Source organism: Schistocerca nitens, chromosome 3 (genome assembly GCF_023898315.1).
Source record: "Schistocerca nitens isolate TAMUIC-IGC-003100 chromosome 3, iqSchNite1.1, whole genome shotgun sequence".
NCBI classification, from domain to species: Eukaryota; Metazoa; Arthropoda; class Insecta; order Orthoptera; family Acrididae; genus Schistocerca; species Schistocerca nitens.
Window position 1 is genome coordinate 791,231,344 of NC_064616.1, and position 19,288 is coordinate 791,250,631.

The 19,288-nt window shown below is 43.2% G+C and overlaps 1 protein-coding gene across 2 annotated transcripts in view; it reads right to left on the minus strand.

The window, feature by feature from the left end:
- LOC126248807 (mothers against decapentaplegic homolog 3-like) overlaps nucleotides 1–19,288 on the minus strand; it is a 227,432-nt gene that overhangs the window by 56,401 nt on the left and 151,743 nt on the right. For both annotated transcript variants that reach the window (XM_049950209.1, XM_049950208.1), the window contains exon 4: nucleotides 2,863–3,021. In XM_049950209.1, coding sequence (XP_049806166.1) covers nucleotides 2,863–3,021 — 159 coding nt within the window. The remainder of the gene's footprint in view (nucleotides 1–2,862; nucleotides 3,022–19,288) is intronic.

Genomic DNA, 19,288 nt, shown 5'->3' on the forward strand with positions numbered 1-19,288 from the left:
ATGTTTCATACATAGCAATGTATGACAAGCATGCACCAAACATAAACTCATGGTGATTCCTATTTACCATAGTAAACTATTTCAATTTTGCACTGTGTGTTTCTGTCATGTGGGGCTATAAAATGCAAAAGAATAAATTAAGACAAACGGGGAAAAAAACATTGTTTGAGGAAATTTGCAAAGCAGGTACCATGTGCACACTGCCATTCTCCCTATGTAGTAATATGGACACAGTGTATTAATTCGGAGACATTGGTACTGCCTTGGTAGTGGGGCTCACGTCACAGTACAGCTGAGGGCCAGCTGCCAGGCAGATATCACCACAGTTGCAGGTCACAGCCACACCTTGGGAAATGCACATTGAAGTGCATGGTAGAGTCCTTTTTATTGCACCATACAATGTTTCTTCACAGTAAGAGTAACTGCTTATATGGCTCTACGAAAAATATTTTTCAACTAAATTCATGTTCATCACTTCTACAGAAACAATACCTGAAGGACTTGAAGAACATTCATATACATTCATGAGATATTAGGAGTCATTCTTAAAATTTCTGCCAGATAAGATTTTTCAGCTTTTCTCTTACATACTCTCACCAGTCAAATAAGCCTGCCAACACTCTTACAGTCCTCCTCTGTATAAGCTTGATGTCTACTGTTCGTTTGCACTCATATGCATCCTAGATACTTGGAGTATTACAATAGTCAGGCATTTTCAATCATGGTACATTAATAATGTAATCTGTCCTATGTGTGATGATGTTGTAATTGCCAACTCAGCTATTTATTACAGCACGTTATATGTTTGTTTACATTTCACAGTCTTTCAAACATACTTAAAGACACGTCAAACTTGTAATTTTGTGTCATCATCAATGAATTACAAATAATTCACTTCCGACGCACAATGCACATCTGCAAATGACTTCCGGTGCACAAAACATGTGCCTACTATGTTTATGAATACTTACACAAAAGAAATCATCGTCATAACGGACCCTACTTGGCAATTCCGAGTAGTGTAGTTGTTCCTTGACAACAGTATCAGAAAGTTGTACTTAGTAAATCAACCAATGTAGTTTGGGGACATTATTCTGACTAGGGAGAAATCACATATGGGGTTCCCGAAGTTTCAGTCTTAGGTCCACTATTGTTCCTCATATATGTAAACAATCTTCTGTCTAACATACAACAAGCACAATTAATTCTTTTTGCAGATGAAATTAGAATTGTAATCAGTCCAAGCATATATACAGAAACACAAGAAATAGTAAACAATGTTCTCAAAAATATCATTGCCTGGTTTTCTGAAAATGGTCTCACACTCCATTTTAAAAAGAGATAACATATTCAGTTCCGCACATCTAGAGGCACTACATCAATGATAAGCATAACACACGGTGAGGAAATAATAAATAGGCTGTAAACTTCAAAATTCTTAAGTGTTCCTATTGATGAGGATTTAAACTGGAGAAGGCACATTTTGGAACTCCTAAAACAACTTAGTTCAGCCAAATTTGCACTAAGAACAACTGCAAATCTTGGCAAAAGATAAATCAGTAAGTTGACATGTTTTACATATTTCCAGTTAATAATGTCATATGGATTAATGTTCTGGAGTAACACATCTTTAAGAAAGAGAGCTTTCATTGCTCAAAAATGTGCTGTTAGAGTAATGTGTGGTGCACACCCATGATTATTTTGTAGACCTCTGCTTAAACAGTTGGGAATTCTAACTACTACTTCCTTCACAGTATATTTATTCCCTCATGAAGTTTGATGCAAATAATCCACTGCAGAAAAGAAGATGTACATAATTACAATACCAGAAGGAAAAATCACATTTATTACGCCACATTAAGGCTGCTTTTAGCATAAAAAGGGTTGCACAATGCTGCAACAAAAATTTTTGATACCTTACCCAGTGATATAAAATGTCTGACAGATACCAAAGTAAAATTTTAAAAAAGCTAAAAATGTTTCTCCTTGCAACTCCTCCTACTCTGTAGAAGAATTTCTATTGCTGTAATGTGTAAAAGGCGGTGGGTAGAGAGAGAGAGAGAGAGAGAGAGAGAGAGAGAGAGAGAGAGTTAATAATTCCTACCCCTCTATAAATGTTCAGCATGTAGTCATATTTAAAAATGACATGTTTGTAAAATGATTCATTCCAAATCATTACAACTCATCATGCAACTGATCGATGGAATATAAAATTAACTATCCAAAGGATAGGCTTGATCTTGTGCATTGGTCATGTTGCACTGACAATAGGCACTCTTTTTATATGACAACATTTCTGACAGAACCTTCTTCTGTAGGTAGGCATATGACAAACTACAGTCCTTCAGACTATTTAATATTTTCTATTACTTGTTTATTGTCATTAAATATTACGTTGCCTGATACTTGCAACTCAGAGCAGAAAAGTAACGTTTTTATAGACCACAAATCATAAATAATTATCAGAACTTAACATAATTACACATTTTGGCAAAAGTAAAAGAAGCAATAAATGGAAGAAAAAAATTGCAGAAGAAACTGAAGATTTAACCCTAAAGCTTTGGATTTGTAGTCTTGATAATTGGACACACTTAGTCATGGGGTTATTGCTGAAGCGAAAATCTGAGTCACAATAAATTATCTCTGCAATAAGCAGGGGTTAAAATTATATTTCTCTCATGATTATTAAATTTGAACTTCTGCAAACGATAAACACACACAGCTGAAAAACTGAGTCTGTAAAATTAATATACTGTTCATTCAAAACATATCACTTAACAAATTTCCATGTAGGGAGCCACAAGCAAAGTGTACAGCTATAGACTCACACATTTTCATCTGAGAAAAAGTTTTCACACTCACCTGTGAAGCCATCAACTGTAATGGATGGCTGAGATGCATGGAAAGTCTCACCAACACGAGTGTTCAATTCATAGTAACTTATGGAGCACCAGAATGCTGGCTCACAATACATTACAGGCTGTGCATCAACAGGAGGGGTGGGCGAGAGACGTGGTAAACCTAAAACATTAATTTCCATAGGGGGCTACTAAGCTTAAAAATTAAATGTCTCTAACAAAGCAATGAGAGTGAACAAAAAAGATACAGAAATCACAAAAGAACATACTTCACATGAATTAAACGAAGCCACTCAACAAAAGGTACCGAGATGTCGATAGGTGCACATAAAAGAAAGAAAACATGCTAGCTTTGCAGATATCCTTCGATGAGCTAGAGTAAAACAAATAAACAACAAACACACACACACACACACACACACACACACACACACATATCCATACATCCCTACACGGTGCCGGTGTGACCAACAGTGGCAAAGCTGTTTTTTTGGCAGGTGAACTGCTTGTGGCAGTAGCAGTGTTGGATGGGGTTGGTAGAGGGAGGTAAATGGTCAGGGGGTAAGTAGCTAGTGGCTTAGCAGGGCATTTTCCTACCCCCCCCCCCCTTAAAGACTTGTTCCATTGCCCACCCAATCTACAGAACATCCTAATCCATCCCTAAGCCACTTCCATTCCCATACCCTTGCCACAGGAATCATATCTCTACAGTAGATCAAGTTGCAAGACCTGCCCTATCCAGCCACCAGGCACCTCCTACTCCAGTCCTGTCAGAGGCTTATTCTACCCCACCAGGGGCCGGGCCACCTGTGAAAGCAGCCATGTCATATACCAACTCTGTTGCAAAGGCCACACAGCTTTTTATGTTGGGATGACCACCACCCAGCTCTCCAACAAGGTGAATGGCCACCATCAAACTATTGTCAAGAACAAAATTGACCACCTAGTGGCACAACATTCAGCTGAGAACAACATGCTCAATTTCAATGGCTACATATCCGCATCCAGTGATGCCTATGGGCTGAGGATGATGTGGCAGCTGGTCAGTACTGTTGGGCCTTAATGGCCTGTTCGGACACAGTTTAGTTTAGTTCATCATGCGATAACTCTGAAAGCTAGCAAGTTTTCTTTCTTTTGTGTTTGTCTATCAACAAATCAATGCTCCTGCATTTTGGTGAGTGGTCTCCTTTAATCTAAAACTATTTACATTTTACAAAAACATTCCTACAACATTCACAGTTCACATGAGTGTTTTATGAGTAATCTTGGTGAAGCTACATATTGCCATCCATTCTTCTCTTTTTCATAGTAAATTATCTGTGATTTTTCTTTGTTCTCTAATTCAAAGACACACGTATAGTGTAAATAGTAGCTTTGTAATTACCAATATGAAAAATATTACTAAAAAACAAAAAGAATGTAGGCAGAAGAATTGCTAACATGAACAGTGATTTGAACTTCACATTTTAGTACAGTTTGCAATTATGTAAAAAGCTGTTGCAAATGAAGTATACTGAAGTCATGTAATGATAAACACAGGGTGTCCCAGCTATCTTGTCCACCCAAAATATATCTGGAACAATAACAGCTATTGGGAAATGACTTTCACCGGTATCAATGTAGGGGTGGGGCCCATGAATGTACATATTTGGAAACATTCTTAACGAAAGCATATGTTTTTTTTAACACAAACTTATGTTTTTTTTTAAATGGACCTCCTATATTTTTTCTTCAGCAATCCATAGCATGCTAAAGCACATACACAATGGCGTTGATTCCATCGCAATATTCCCATTACATCCCGAGATATTGAGACGCGAAGTTGACGCTTGAAACACCCGACATGCGCTGCTAGCGCACGTCCTGAGGCTTCAGGCGTGAACCCCATGCTGCCCGTAATCGCGATGTGATTGACATGCGTAATCACACTTTCATAATTATCAAGAGGTCCGAAACGAATAATATGGTCTGCTGCCATCCTGCATTAACGCCGTACATTCCAGCAGGTATTTATCCCATAGGCTAGGGGTGATGCGGTTCTGTAACATATCTGTGTGCCGCAACGTTAGTCACAAAGTTAACTTCGCTTATCGTTAATCTGTTACTAAAAAGGTAACGCCGTTCAACATTAAAACTTTAATTTACTGTAGATCTAGCGCAAGTGACAGTTAATCATTCACTCGTAATAGTAAAATTCATGTTGATGGTTTTAGTGAAACGAGCAAGTGGACTAAAAGTTTTACCGTTGTTTAGGTAAAAATGTTTTGATTTGGGAAGTTCAGGTAGGACATAGAAGATGAATGTAAACATGTTTAACCAATTAGTTTTATTATCACATAATTATCAATGTTATGTTTATGTAATGCGTTAATGACAAATTGCAAACAAATGTTTCTTAACATCACTGGGTAAAATGGCCCTTTGTAGAAACTTCCACTGTGATACCAGCACTACATACTAAACATAGCGTTCACATCTCATGCTCAAAGTGATGCCCATTGGCTTGCATACATAGGGTCACTCTGCGGATGAAGGATGCCCTACTTCGTGCTACTGTTTCCTCTTTGATGGCTGTAAAAGCATCAATAATGAGTTGCTTCATGTCCTCTGGTGTTGTTGGTTCATGTTGGTAAACAGCATCCTTCACTGCTCCCCAAAGAAAATAATCCAGCGGTGTAAGGTACGGAGATCGGGCAGGCCACCTAACTGGGTCACCTCGTCCGATCCACCTACCAGGGAACTTACAGTTCAAAAGTCGTCGTGCTCGTAAGGCATTATGTGCAGGGCATCCGTCATGCTGATACCACATGACCATTCTCCGGTTCAGAGGTACGGTGTCCAAGAGAACAGGAAGATTGTGTCGTATAAATCTGGAGTATTGTCTGCCATTTTGGATGTCATTTATAAAGAAAGATCCGATAATGGTATCTCCAAGAATCCCACACCAAACGTTAACTTTCCACGAACGTTGATGCTCTACCTGACGGAGCCATTTTGGATTGTCTGTGGACCAATAATGCATATTCCTCATATTGACAATTCCTTTGTTGGAGAATGATGCCTCGTCGGTAAAGAGAACATCTGCAAAAAAATTTGGATTAGTCGGAAGTTTTTGCTGAGCCCACCGACAAAATGTTACCCTATTGCGGAAGTCATTTCCATGAAGATCCTGGTGTAAATGAACATGGTAAGGATGAAATTTATGACGTTTAAGAATACGCTGTGCACTTGATTGTGACACACCAACTTCACGTTCAATTTGACGTGTGCTGATTTGAGGATTCACAGCTATGGTAGCAATCACAGCAACTTCAGCACGTTCATCTGTGCGTGTTCTAGGACGATGTTGAGGTCTTGGATTTAAGCTTCCCGTTTCACGTAGACGAGATGTGAGATGACCAAACATCCAGCGCGAAGGCGATGGCTTGTTAGGGAATCGTCTTCTGTACAGTCGTTCTGCCTGAACAGCATTTCGTCCACCTACAACAGGGTTTGTTGTTGTTGTGGTCTTCAGTCCTGAGACTGGTTTGATGCAGCTCTCCATGCTACTCTATCCTGTGCAAGCTTCTTCATCTCCCAGTACCTACTGCAACCTACATCCTTCTGAATCTGCTTAGTGTATTCATCTCTTGGTCTCCCCCTACGATTTTTACCCTCCATGCTGCCCTCCAATACTAAATTGGTGATCCAGGGTACAGTACAGATATGTAGAGTAGGGTAGAAAACAGACATACACTCCTGGAAATTGAAATAAGAACACCGTGAATTCATTGTCCCAGGAAGGGGAAACTTTATTGACACATTCCTGGGGTCAGATACATCACATGATCACACTGACAGAACCACAGGCACATAGACACAGGCAACAGAGCATGCACAATGTCGGCACTAGTACAGTGTATATCCACCTTTCGCAGCAATGCAGGCTGCTATTCTCCCATGGAGACGATCGTAGAGATGCTGGATGTAGTCCTGTGGAACGGCTTGCCATGCCATTTCCACCTGGCACCTCAGTTGGACCAGCATTCGTGCTGGACGTGCAGACCGCGTGAGACGACGCTTCATCCAGTCCCAAACATGCTCAATGGGGGACAGATCCGGAGATCTTGCTGGCCAGGGTAGTTGACTTACACCCTCTAGAGCACGTTGGGTGGCACGGGATACATGCGGACGTGCATTGTCCTGTTGGAACAGCAAGTTCCCTTGCCGGTCTAGGAATGGTAGAACGATGGGTTCGATGACGGTTTGGATGTACCGTGCACTATTCAGTGTCCCCTCGACGATCACCAGTGGTGTACGGCCAGTGTAGGAGATCGCTCCCCACACCATGATGCCGGGTGTTGGCCCTGTGTGCCTCGGTCGTATGCAGTCCTGATTGTGGCGCTCACCTGCACGGCGCCAAACACGCATACGACCATCATTGGCACCAAGGCAGAAGTGACTCTCATCGCTGAAGACGACACGTCTCCATTCGTCCCTCCATTCACGCCTGTCGCGACACCACTGGAGGCGGGCTGCACGATGTTGGGGCGTGAGCGGAAGACGGCCTAACGGTGTGCAGGACCGTAGCCCAGCTTCATGGAGACGGTTGCGAATGGTCCTCGCCGATACCCCAGGAGCAACAGTGTCCCTAATTTGCTGGGGGAAGTGGCGGTGCGGTCCCCTACGGCACTGCGTAGGATCCTACGGTCTTGGCGTGCATCCGTGCGTCGCTGCGGTCCGGTCCCAGGTCGACGGGCACGTGCACCTTCCGCCGACCACTGGCGACAACATCGATGTACTGTGGAGACCTCCCGCCCCACGTGTTGAGCAATTCGGCGGTACGTCCACCCGGCCTCCCGCATGCCCACTATACGCCCTCGCTCAAAGTCCGTCAACTGCACATACGGTTCACGTCCACGCTGTCGCGGCATGCTACCAGTGTTAAAGACTGCGATGGAGCTCCGTATGCCACGGCAAACTGGCTGACACTGACGGCGGCGGTGCACAAATGCTGCGCAGCTAGCGCCATTCGACGGCCAACACCGCGGTTCCTGGTGTGTCCGCTGTGCCATGCGTGTGATCATTGCTTGTACAGCCCTCTCGCAGTGTCCGGAGCAAGTATGGTGGGTCTGACACACCGGTGTCAATGTGTTCTTTTTTCCATTTCCAGGAGTGTATTAACTTAATAATCATAATGTTCGCTAACAGTACTATCAAAAAACTAGCAATCTCATAACGTATTTCCCGTCAACGTACATTCTCCATAGATCAGCAGCATTTCTACCATATCTTCATGTGTGTACATTATACTGTACAGTATAAGCTCCACAACACAACGTTTATTCACAATGTGTACTACCTCCGTGCCGTCACTAGATTACTCTGATGCACGACTACACTGGCAAGCGGTGTATTGCACGCCAAAGCAACAACAAATGGGATGCTCGGAGGGTGGTGGAGTACAGGAGTTTGCATGTGTCGCAAATCATAAACAAGGCGAAGTGGTAACTGTGGCAGTAGTGGGAACTATGTTGGACACTTGACTAGGTAGAGCCAGGCCCTGCACGACAGGCACAATGGGTCATATAACACATTAGATAAACCTTATTTTGGGTGTGCAGGATAAATAAGACAACCTGTCGGGTGTACACCGATCAGTACTGGTTCATATTGTGTACGTAGATACGTAAAACGTGCAAGAGGGAAACCATTATGTGCTTATGAGAGTTGATGGCAGCAGACCGTATTATTTGTTTCTGACCTCTTGATAAGTATGGAGGTGTGATTACACATGTCAATCACATCGCGATTACGGGCAGCATGGGGTTCACGCCTGACCCTCAGGACGTGTGCTAGCAGTGCATGTCGGGTGTTTCAATCGTCAACTTCGCGTCTCAATATCTCGGGATGTAATGGGAATATTGCGATGCAATCAACGCCATTGTGTATGTGCTTCGTCATGCTATGGATTGCTGAAGAAAAAATATAGGAGGTCCATTTAAAAAAACATAAGTTTGTGTTAAAAAACACATATGCTTTCGTTTTAGAATGTTTCCAAATATGTACATTCATGGGCCCCAGCCCTACATTGATACCGGTGAAAGTCGTTTTCCAATAGCTGTTATTGTTCCAGATATATTTTGGGTGGACAAGATAGATGGGACACCCTGTATATCAAATGAAGAACATTGAAATCACATAATATCATGAAAAAACTTTTTATAGCCAAAATTGTATTAATTAATTTTTATTATTGTTGACTGGTTCTCATATGAGAAACTTCAATCACATAATATCCATGTTTACCAGAAGAATTAATTAAATGATTTATTTATTTTCTCAGTTCCCATGGAACGATCTGAAACAAAGTTACTTAGCTTTGGAACGAGACACTTTATACATAATCCATGGAATAATATGAAGCAAAAGGATCCAAGGAGCTGCAGTGAATCACTGTACAGAATAAAAGGCATGTACCACAAGGAAGCATTTCAATATTATTTTTTAACTGGGTTTTATCACTCATGTATTTCAGTTCTGCTGGGAGCTTAATGAAAATGGAACATGTAGAATAGTATACTGCTTTCAGTGTAATGGTTAATGGAGTGGCATCAAACTGAAAACTGTATTTATACCTATTATCCACTGAGTGAGTCTTGTAGTTTCTTTTGAATGGTTCCATACAATTAACCACAAATGTCATTTGAGGATGCATGTAAAGGATGGCAGAATAAGAATTTTAAGACGCGCAAAGAATTGACTTTGCAATGTTTTTAAACTATGTTACAGATCATTCTGATTGCCCTTTCCTGGGCTACAAATAAAAGTTTTCAATGCAAAATGTAGTCGAAAACTTATTATATGACATAACAGAGTAAAAATAAACAACGATACAGTTTTTGGCATACTACTCTCTAGTAAGTAATATTTTATCATCATAAGATGATTACATAATCAGTACAATAAAAGATTAGATTAGATTCACTTTCCGTTCTATAGACACGAAAAAGAGATGATTCTTTTCAAATTATCTCAGTTGAGGAGAGATAAAAAGCTTTCTTACAAGTATCACATTTAGAATATTGTACAGACAATTATTCACTATGAGAATAATCTTTGTAACCAGTGACACAGAAATCCATAAGCTTGCTTACTTTGTAAATATTTTTGCAAGCAGCCATCCAAAGCTCTTACTTATTTAAAAAATGACACCCTGGAAGATAAAAATGCCCCTGTATAGATAATATTCTTTGCTGGTAACTATTTCCAATCATTGGAATCATCATTTAGTCAATATAGTTATTTCTTAAAAGTATAGTTGCTTGAAGTTAGATACACACACAGACGGTTAGTTTCCCCTCACAATTAAGTACGATGTATCAGTTTAAGTCTGCTGTCTCCAATATGAGCTCACATGATTGATGTCTGCAGTTAATATGAATGTAGAACAACCTGAGTTTATGTTATTATATGAACTTTTTGCTGGATATTCATATGCTAACAAATCCACCATGCTCAAGTAATGCAAAATTACCTTCTAGGTATGTACTTGACATCAAAGAACTTTCTTTTAAGCAATGATGATATTGATAATATTATATCAGGCATATGATGGTCCTAATGAACAAAATTAATTTTCAGTGAATGATATTATCTACATAACAGATTTGAGGTGGTTAAAGATAGAATTTTTAAAACATATTAAAGAGTTGTACTGCTGTCACATGACAATATTAATTCTGTAAACAGTACACTGATGCTATACACAACCTTATTTCCCAAGCAATGTATCTGATAAGACCTCAGATTTTGGAGGATGGAAGCTCACACTCTTCCTGGCATCCTGATTCAGGTTTTCTGTGGTTTTCCTAAATCACTTCAGGTAAACAACAGCACGGTTGATCCTCTTCTCATTGAACACATCTGTATATACCCATATGTTGGTATATACGGCTTATGTATTTCTTTGTCTTAAGCTGACGAGTCCCATATAATTATAAAATGATCCTTGGGCAAATTAATTATTAATAGTTAACTAATTCACAATGAAACTTGTTGCAGTAGCCATCAGAAAGATCGCGGGAGGCGCACATCGGCACGGCGCGTCGTGGACGGTAGTTGCCGCAAGTAGAGTCCCGTCCACCAGAGGGCACGCCATTCCCTCCTCCCTTTCCCCCGTATGACGAGACGGCGGAGGATTGGGACACATACGAACATCGCCGTCGGCAGCATTTCCAGGCGTTTCATGTTGCCGATGCTGAGGTATGTCATGCTCTTTTCTTGTCTTGGATATCTCCCTCGCTGTATCAAGTTTTGCGGCAGCTAGCACCGTTGCAGGAACCCTCGTCCTTGTCTTGGATATCTCCCTCGCTGTATCAAGTTTTGCGGCAGCTAGCACCGTTGCAGGAACCCTCGTCCTTGTCTTTTGACGCATTGTGTTCATTGCTGTCTTCATATTATCGCCGCCGCACGCATGTTGTGGCAGCTAGGGTCGAGTTCTATCAATGCAAGAAACAGCCCCATCAGTCTTACCGGGCATGGGCCGCTACCCTGCACGGTCTTAGTCGCAAGTGTCATTTTGTCACGGAGCAGTCGCGAGAGTCGTCTGCCCACGTTATGGTATGCGACGTCATTGTTCGTTCGGCCCCTGATAGGGAGGTCCGGCAACGGGCCCTGCAGTTAGAAGACCCTTCCCTTGAGGAAGTCCTGTCCATTGCTCAATCGTATGAAGTCTCTCACGCCGCAGGTCAACAGTCGGAAGCGTGGTGCAACATCGCGGCAGTTCAGGGCGGCGCGGCTGCGTCCACTGCTTCTGGGGTGGACGACGTGCGAGCGGTACAATCTGGCCATTACAGCCGCTCCCGCACAGCGCGTAAACAGAGTTCCGGCCGCCGACCCCTGTTACCATCCTGTGTGTCGTGCTATATACATCAAGATCGGTCAGAGTGCCCCCAGCGTTGGGCCGTTTGTCGCAAATGTAATAAAAAAGGACACATTGCTAAGGTTTGCCGCTCAGCCTCAAAAGAATCGAAGGAAGCAGGTACAGAGGACATGGACGTTGACATTCATTCAGGAAGTTTCATCACAAATTCTTTATCGAGGTGTCGGTTCGGTCGCGCCGATTACAACTGCAGGTAGATACGGGCGCGGCAGTTTCTTTGTTGAATGCACAAACTTACTCCGACCTTGGATCGCCCCCATTGGCATCAGTTTACTGGCGTCTACGCGGTTATGGTAAACAGTTCATTCTCCTACTGGGTCAATTCACTACAGACGGGACTTACAAATCGGTCACTCGGCCTATTACTTTTATTGTTGTCAGTGATGCGAGCTCCGCTAACCTTTTTGGCCTGGATGCCTTTCAAGCTTTCGGTTTTTCTATCGCTGACACCATACAGTGGGTCTCCGAAGACGTTCCCTATCAATCATTGGAATCTTTGATCTCAGACTTTCCAGATATCTTTGAGGAGGGCCTGGGGCGTGTTTCGGACTTTGAAGCTCACTTAACATTGAAGGCATCGGCTCGTCACGTTTTCTACGCGCGAGGCAGATCCCCTTGGCTCTCCGCCCTCAGGTAAAAGACGAGCTAGACCGGCTGACAGCCCTAGGAGTCGTTCTTCCCATTTCTTCTAGTGAGTGAGCTTAGCCCCTCGTTGTTGTCGGGAAACCCTCGGGAAAATTACGTCTTTGTGGCGATTTCAAGGCCACCATTAATTCCCAATTGGTGGTGGACACCTATCCTTTGCCTCGTGCTGATGAATTGTTCTCCGCCGTGGCGGAAGGCCAATATTTTTCGAAAATCCATCTTTCGGAGGCTTATCATCAGATACCACTTGATGAGGACTCCAAACGACTGGTGGTCGTCAACACCCCGTTTGGCCTTTACCAATACCAGCGGTTGGCCTTCGGAATATCCAGTGCCCCGGCAATATTCCAGCGTTATCTTGAGCATGTCACGTCGACAATCCCTCATTGCATTAATTACCCGGACGACATAATTGTCACAGGCCGCAGCACGAAGGAACACTTGCACAACCTTCGCACCCTCTTTCTCAAATTCAGGTTCGTGGGCTTGCGTTGCAACCTGCATAAGTTGAACTTCTTCCAACCGTCCATTGAGTATGTGGGCTACACCATCTCTCGGCACGGCGTCCAACTGCTAGGAAGTTTGGTCCAAGGTATCGTCGACCTCCCTCGGCCCGCTTCGCTGAAGGAGTTACAAGCTTTTTTAGGCAAGATTGCCTATTACCACCGGTTCATTCCCAGGGCTTCTACCGTAGCCCGCCCCCTGTACTGCCTTCTGCGCAAGGGTGTTCCTTTTGATTGGTCGCCTGCATGCGAGTGAGCATTCACCTCTTCGAAGGGCCTCCTCACGTCAGCGCCTTGTTTGGCTACTTTTGACCCCCATAAGCCGTTGGTCCTGGCTACAGATGCTTCGCAGTATGGGGTGGGGGCGGTCCTGGCCCATCGCAACACTGATGGTTCCGAGCAACCACTGGCGTTTGTGTTTAAAACTCTTAGTCCTGTGCAGGCCCATTACTCCCAGGTGGAAAAAGAGGCTTTGGCCATTGTCTACGCTGTTACCAAGTTTCACCCTTTCTTGAATGGCACGAAGATTCAGTTAATCACTGACCATAAGCCGTTAATATCGTTATTTGGCCCCGCCTCTCAGATTCCGGATAGGGCAGCACACAGACTACAGCGCTGGGCCTTGTTCCTCTCTAAGTACCATTATGACATTCATTTTCGCCCTACCGGACAGCATGCCAACGCTGACGCTCTTTCCCGTCTTCCGGTGGGCCCGGATCCTACGTTCGATCGAGAGGAGATAATGTGTTTTCATTTGGATGTGGCGTCCCGCCTAGCGGTTGATGGCTTCATGATCACTAGTTCTAGAGTCGCCAGGGAAACGGCAGCTGACCCGGTTCTCCAGCAAGTAGTTCGCCTCATTCAGCAGGGGTGGTCATCCCAACCTCCAGGCCGGGCCTCGGACCCTCTTCGTAATTATTTTGTTCTACGAGACCGCCTCTCGGTGTTGGAAGGAGTTCTCCTTCTGGCTACTGATGATACAGCTCCTCGCGTAGTTGTTCCTGCAAGTTTACGAAGGGAGGTGTTTCCCGTACTAAAACCTTGGCTCATAGACATGCGTACTGGCCTGGTATTGACAGAGAAATTGAGCACATGGTGGCCGCCTGTTCCCAGTGTGCGAGCCAACAGGCATCTCCCAGGGCAGCGTTCTCTTCATGGCCGCCTGCAACCCAAACATGGGAACGTGTTCACATCGATTTTGCGGGCCCGTTTCTCAATGGCTTTTGGCTCATTGTCATTTATGCTTATTCCCGATTCCCATATGTGGTTGCTGCTCCTCAACCACTTCAGAAGTTGTAATCCAGGCACTAGCAAAAAATCTTTTCTGTGGAAGGTCTGCCAGTCACCCTGGTCTCGGACAATGGACCTCAGTTTATTTCGCATACCTTCCAGGATTTTTGTAGGCGCTTTGGTATTCGGCACCTTTGCTCTCCCCCCTTTCATCCACAATCGAATGGGAAAGCCGATCGCATGGTGCGCACATTTAAGACGCAGATGAAAAAGTATGTGCACGAATTTCCTGCGGAGGAGGCATTGACGTTTATCCTGACGGCATACCGGACCACACCAATTGGAGAACGCAGCCCCGCAGAGCTCCTCCACGGGCGCCAACCTAGGACTCTGCTGCACCTCCTCCGGCCTGGTCTTCGCCAGTCTTCGCAAAATGGAGTACCTTGCTTTCCACTGGGTATGTCGGTCTGGGCACGTGGGTTTGGTCGCAATCCACGTTGGATACCGGCGGTGGTCCTGTGCCGGAATGGCAGCTGGCTCTATACCTTTCGGGCGGGGGACCGGGAGGTACGTCGTCACCAAAATCAGCTACGTCCACGTTTGGGCACCCACCCTCCGACTCCTCGGGCACCAGCTTCCCCATTTCCGGCACCTGTGTTGGTTTCTCAGGGGATGTTACCGCCTCTCCCCGCTATGACTCCGCCGCACTGCAATGGTTCTCAGCCTTGGCAGCCTCCAGTAGCTCCAGCACTGGCATCACCATCGTTAGAGATGCCCCAGCGAGAGCCGGCCCCCCTCGCAGGCCCGGTTTCTCAGCAGGCTGGTTCACCTGTGGTCGTCACTTCCCCATCGTCCCCGCCACTGGGTCTTGCCCCTCCCGAGGTGGACCAGGATTGGGAGTTCGACAGCTTGTCTCCCGTTCTGTCCCAGGCTCCAGTGGTGGGACGACGGGGGCCTCTTCGTGTGGGTCACTTGCAGCCGTATTCGAAGGTTCTGGCTCGAGGGTTGGCAGATCCTCTCGACTCCAGCCTTCCGATGGACGTGGAGGTCATCGCTCCTGCCCGACGCTCCACCTTCCGACGCAGTGGATCACAGTGGCTTCACCCCCCGAAGGAGGAGAAGTGCAGTAGCCATCAGAAAGATCGCAGGAGGCGCACATCGGCACGGCGCGTCACGGACGGTAGTTGCCGCAAGTAGAGTCCCGTCCACCAGAGGGCACACGAGAATTCGGACGCGACCTCTGCTAGGTGGAACAACAACAACAACAACAACAACTCAGTCAGCACAAGCCGTGCCCATTCAGTTCACATCGGGCATGCCTAGGACACAGTCCCGGTCTTCGCTAAGTGAAGTGCGACGGAAAATGTGAACAGTGTTACTACACTTGTCATCTAAAAACAAGAACTACTTTTGACTTATCTGCCACATTTTTGTGCCATATTAGTTGAACTGTATGGCAAATTTCTCCTGTCCATCTGTTAGACTAAAACAGAAATATTGATGAACTTTCCCCCTAATTACATAATGCTCCAGTTTATGCAAAAGAATTATATGGTCCAAACTGTATGTTCCACAAAAACACATTATGTTGGGAAATTAAAGAAGCTACTTACTGAGTGTACCACTACAAAGATGCATTAGCACGTTTGTGAAAGTAAACGATGTGTGTCTTATTTCATATTTGTCACCATTCTACTCTGTGGACATGCTCTTCCTGCCTCAACTACACACACTGAACCTATATACCTACACAATATGTTAAGTTTTCCTGACTGTGTTTCTACTAGTTTCACTCAAATTAGCCATTCAAAAAATATGGAAAACCAATTGGAATGTTTCCAGTTAAATGTGCCTTCCTTGGGAAACACTTAAACTAATAGGATTTTTGATTGTTATCTTTAAATTTAGACCACTTGAACTACACTCCAAGCAACAAGTTCAACTCCCAGTAAATTTAAGTTAGTGACAAGCCACAAATGTATTGTAACTGAAATATTAAAGCAGATAATATCATCATCATCTCTAAAACTACCTGTTGCAACAATGTGGTAAGTTACTGTATTCCTGGTCGCTTCTCACACTGAAGAAAAACACTGCACTTAAGCCCACATCTTGTAGATTACAAATGATGTAATACAGTATGTACTGATATAGTGTATGCAGCTGAATCACAGAGTACTGTAGAAATGTCAGCAGTCAGTCTCCCAATATAACATTAGCAATTTTCAATATTGACGATCAACAGATTCTCTACAGAAAAGAGGGATAGAGACTACCTTTACTCATAATTTGATATAAACTCTGGACTTTCCAGGCTAGACTACTATAGAACGTTAAAGAAATATGTCAAATACCGAGGCTCAGATATGAAATCTATAAGGTATTAAGGTGAGCACTAGCAACACAGAGAACACCAAAGGGTCTAGAAATGTAACCACAATTCCACTTATAGAATTTCTAATTAGCGACAGGAAGCTTCCAGAGCAAACACTTACTGGACACTTTAAATTGGTGAATTAATTTGGAGAGACATGTCAAAAGCAAGAAATCTCCAGTAATGTGGAACTAGTCATAATTTACATTTCCATGTTGCCGCAGCACAGATGAACTGCTTTTGTAGTGTGCACTAAAATTATCTACCATCAATGGCATTTCCTATACTCAACATGACTCATAGGAGGACTACAAAAGTTTATATGCTAACAGTTTTCATCAGCAATATAGCTCAGGAAAGTCTACAGTCACACAATGTTTTACTAAATTAGCAAAAATAGCACTACTTAAAATATGTGACCCCTTTTGATCATAACAGTCAGTTGTTGTGCTTCTACAACTAACAGTTACGAGACTATACTGAATAACGTTGAAGAATAATTGTAATATATGAATGCGCTTTTTTCTTTTTTTTTTAATAATGAAAATAGTTCTAGCAGTACTAATGTGGGTTTGCAAATCTAGAATCCCAATATTTTATGGAAGGAATGGTTAGTAATAGCTTTTAGTGTAGTTTTGATTTCCCATTTTTATCCTATGGAAATGTGTTGTTTTTACACTAACACAATAAACTCCATTTACTACCACAGACAAGAGCTATAGAGTCCATATGAGCAACATTCAGTAGTAAATGTAAAGATTATACACACATCAAAAAAAGTTTTCCATCACCCTGATATGTCATGCAGGTACTGATCATAAGGTCACCACTGACATTGTTTGTTGGCGTATGCATAGTCACCACGAGCACAATCTATGGGAGAAACAAGACATGCTAATGGATTGCAGCATTTCAGTTGAAAGAAAAGCAACAATGGGAATGCATTAGAGACGTCTGCAGAATAATAGAGTGAGCATCAATTGTGCAGCAAAGGACAATCATGACCAACAATTGGGCCCATATCACCACATTACACACAGAAGGCTTGTCAACCAGGGAAGTTGCTGGACATGTACGCAGGAGTCAAAGTAATGAGGTGCAGATGTGGAACTGGTTGCAATTGACAGGTAGTGTGGAGGACTTACACCGCATAGGCTGTCCACCTTTGATAGGTGCACAGGATGACATATTGCTTACTTTTGAGTCAAAGGAACCCTGTGCTGAATGTTCCAGAACTGAATTCTGGCATTTGAAAAGCCTACAAAACATCCCATATTGCGTCAAATTGTTAGGAGATGATTGTGTCACAGGAATATCCACCACCGACAACAGTGGCAACCACCACACCATACACTACAACAACATGGGCTCTGTTACAGATAGGCAAGAAATCGTGCATAATGGACACCCTATGACTGGCATCGGGAATAGTTACGGATGAACCTCCATTATGTCTGTACTGCGATAATTACAGACGACATACTGGAAACAACTCGCTAACATCAACCACCTCTGACAATGCATCTCACATGTGCAAGATGGTGGTGGTGGACTGATGTTCTGCCACGGCATATGTGGGGGCCACCATACACCTCTTGTGTTGCTGAGGGCAATCTACCTGCTCTATGGTAGAAGGATGGGATCTTGCAACCAATAGTGAGACCATTTGATCTTTATGGAATCAGGTGCTCATTGTGTTGGTCTCGTGAACATGTTCCTTCAGCATGCTAGGATCACCAGACTGGAGTGGAGTGGCTTGTCTGGTCCATAGATATGAACCAAATTGAACATGTATGGGATTGACTGAAATAAGCTGTTTTGGGACCACTGAAGAGCGGGACAATTCGGATCAGGGCTGAGAGCTGTGGATTCATATCATTTGTGAAAGAGTGAAGTTATAACAGCTAGCACCGTCTCTCAATGCAGTGTGTTACGTCAGAGCGAGTGTGCAGCACAACTACTGCAGAGTGAGACACGAGGGTGAGTGGACATGTGAGCAGTACATATTGTGGAAAATTAGGCCTATGCAAGGCCACATTGTTAACTGTGAGGCACAAAGGCATAACAAGTGTGGGCAGATTCATGAGGGTCTATGAACATTAAGATCCTGCCCCATAACTGGTCGTAGTTGATCAAAGTGTGCCCATATTATATGGAGCAACACGAGTACTGTCAATGACAGTCAAGACAGTGCCTCAATGGAATCATAAGTTCATTTTAGTTTCATTCACATTTTAAACATTGTGAGGCATTACGCAGCAACTATGAGTGAACTTTTAGTTCAATAATATATGATAATTGTCAAAACTTTAGATTCTCAATCTATTTATTATCCCATGACATTGTCACCTTAATAGGGTCCAAATTCTTTTCGATTATCAATTATTCTAGAGTAATTGTTTAAAGCTAAAGGGACATTTGTAAGAAAAAGCAATAACACCAGTTTGTTTCTTGTTGAAAGTATTACTGAGATTAATTATTATAGATGCCGAGCAATTATTAAATATGCCTTAATAAGTTAATTCTTCTGTTCAATAATAATTAGAGGCAAAGTTAATTCTTGCAATCCACATTAGGAGTGAAATAAATTAAATTAACTTCAATTAAAGTAGTCCAGAGCAATTAAAGATTCAAGTAAAGGGGTATCTGTGATTTATACATGAAAGTGAATTCTAAATTAGGTGAGATAGGAAACCCAAAATGAAATTCTTGTGCAAATTACATGAGTTCTGTGCATGTGAGTAGATGCTATTGT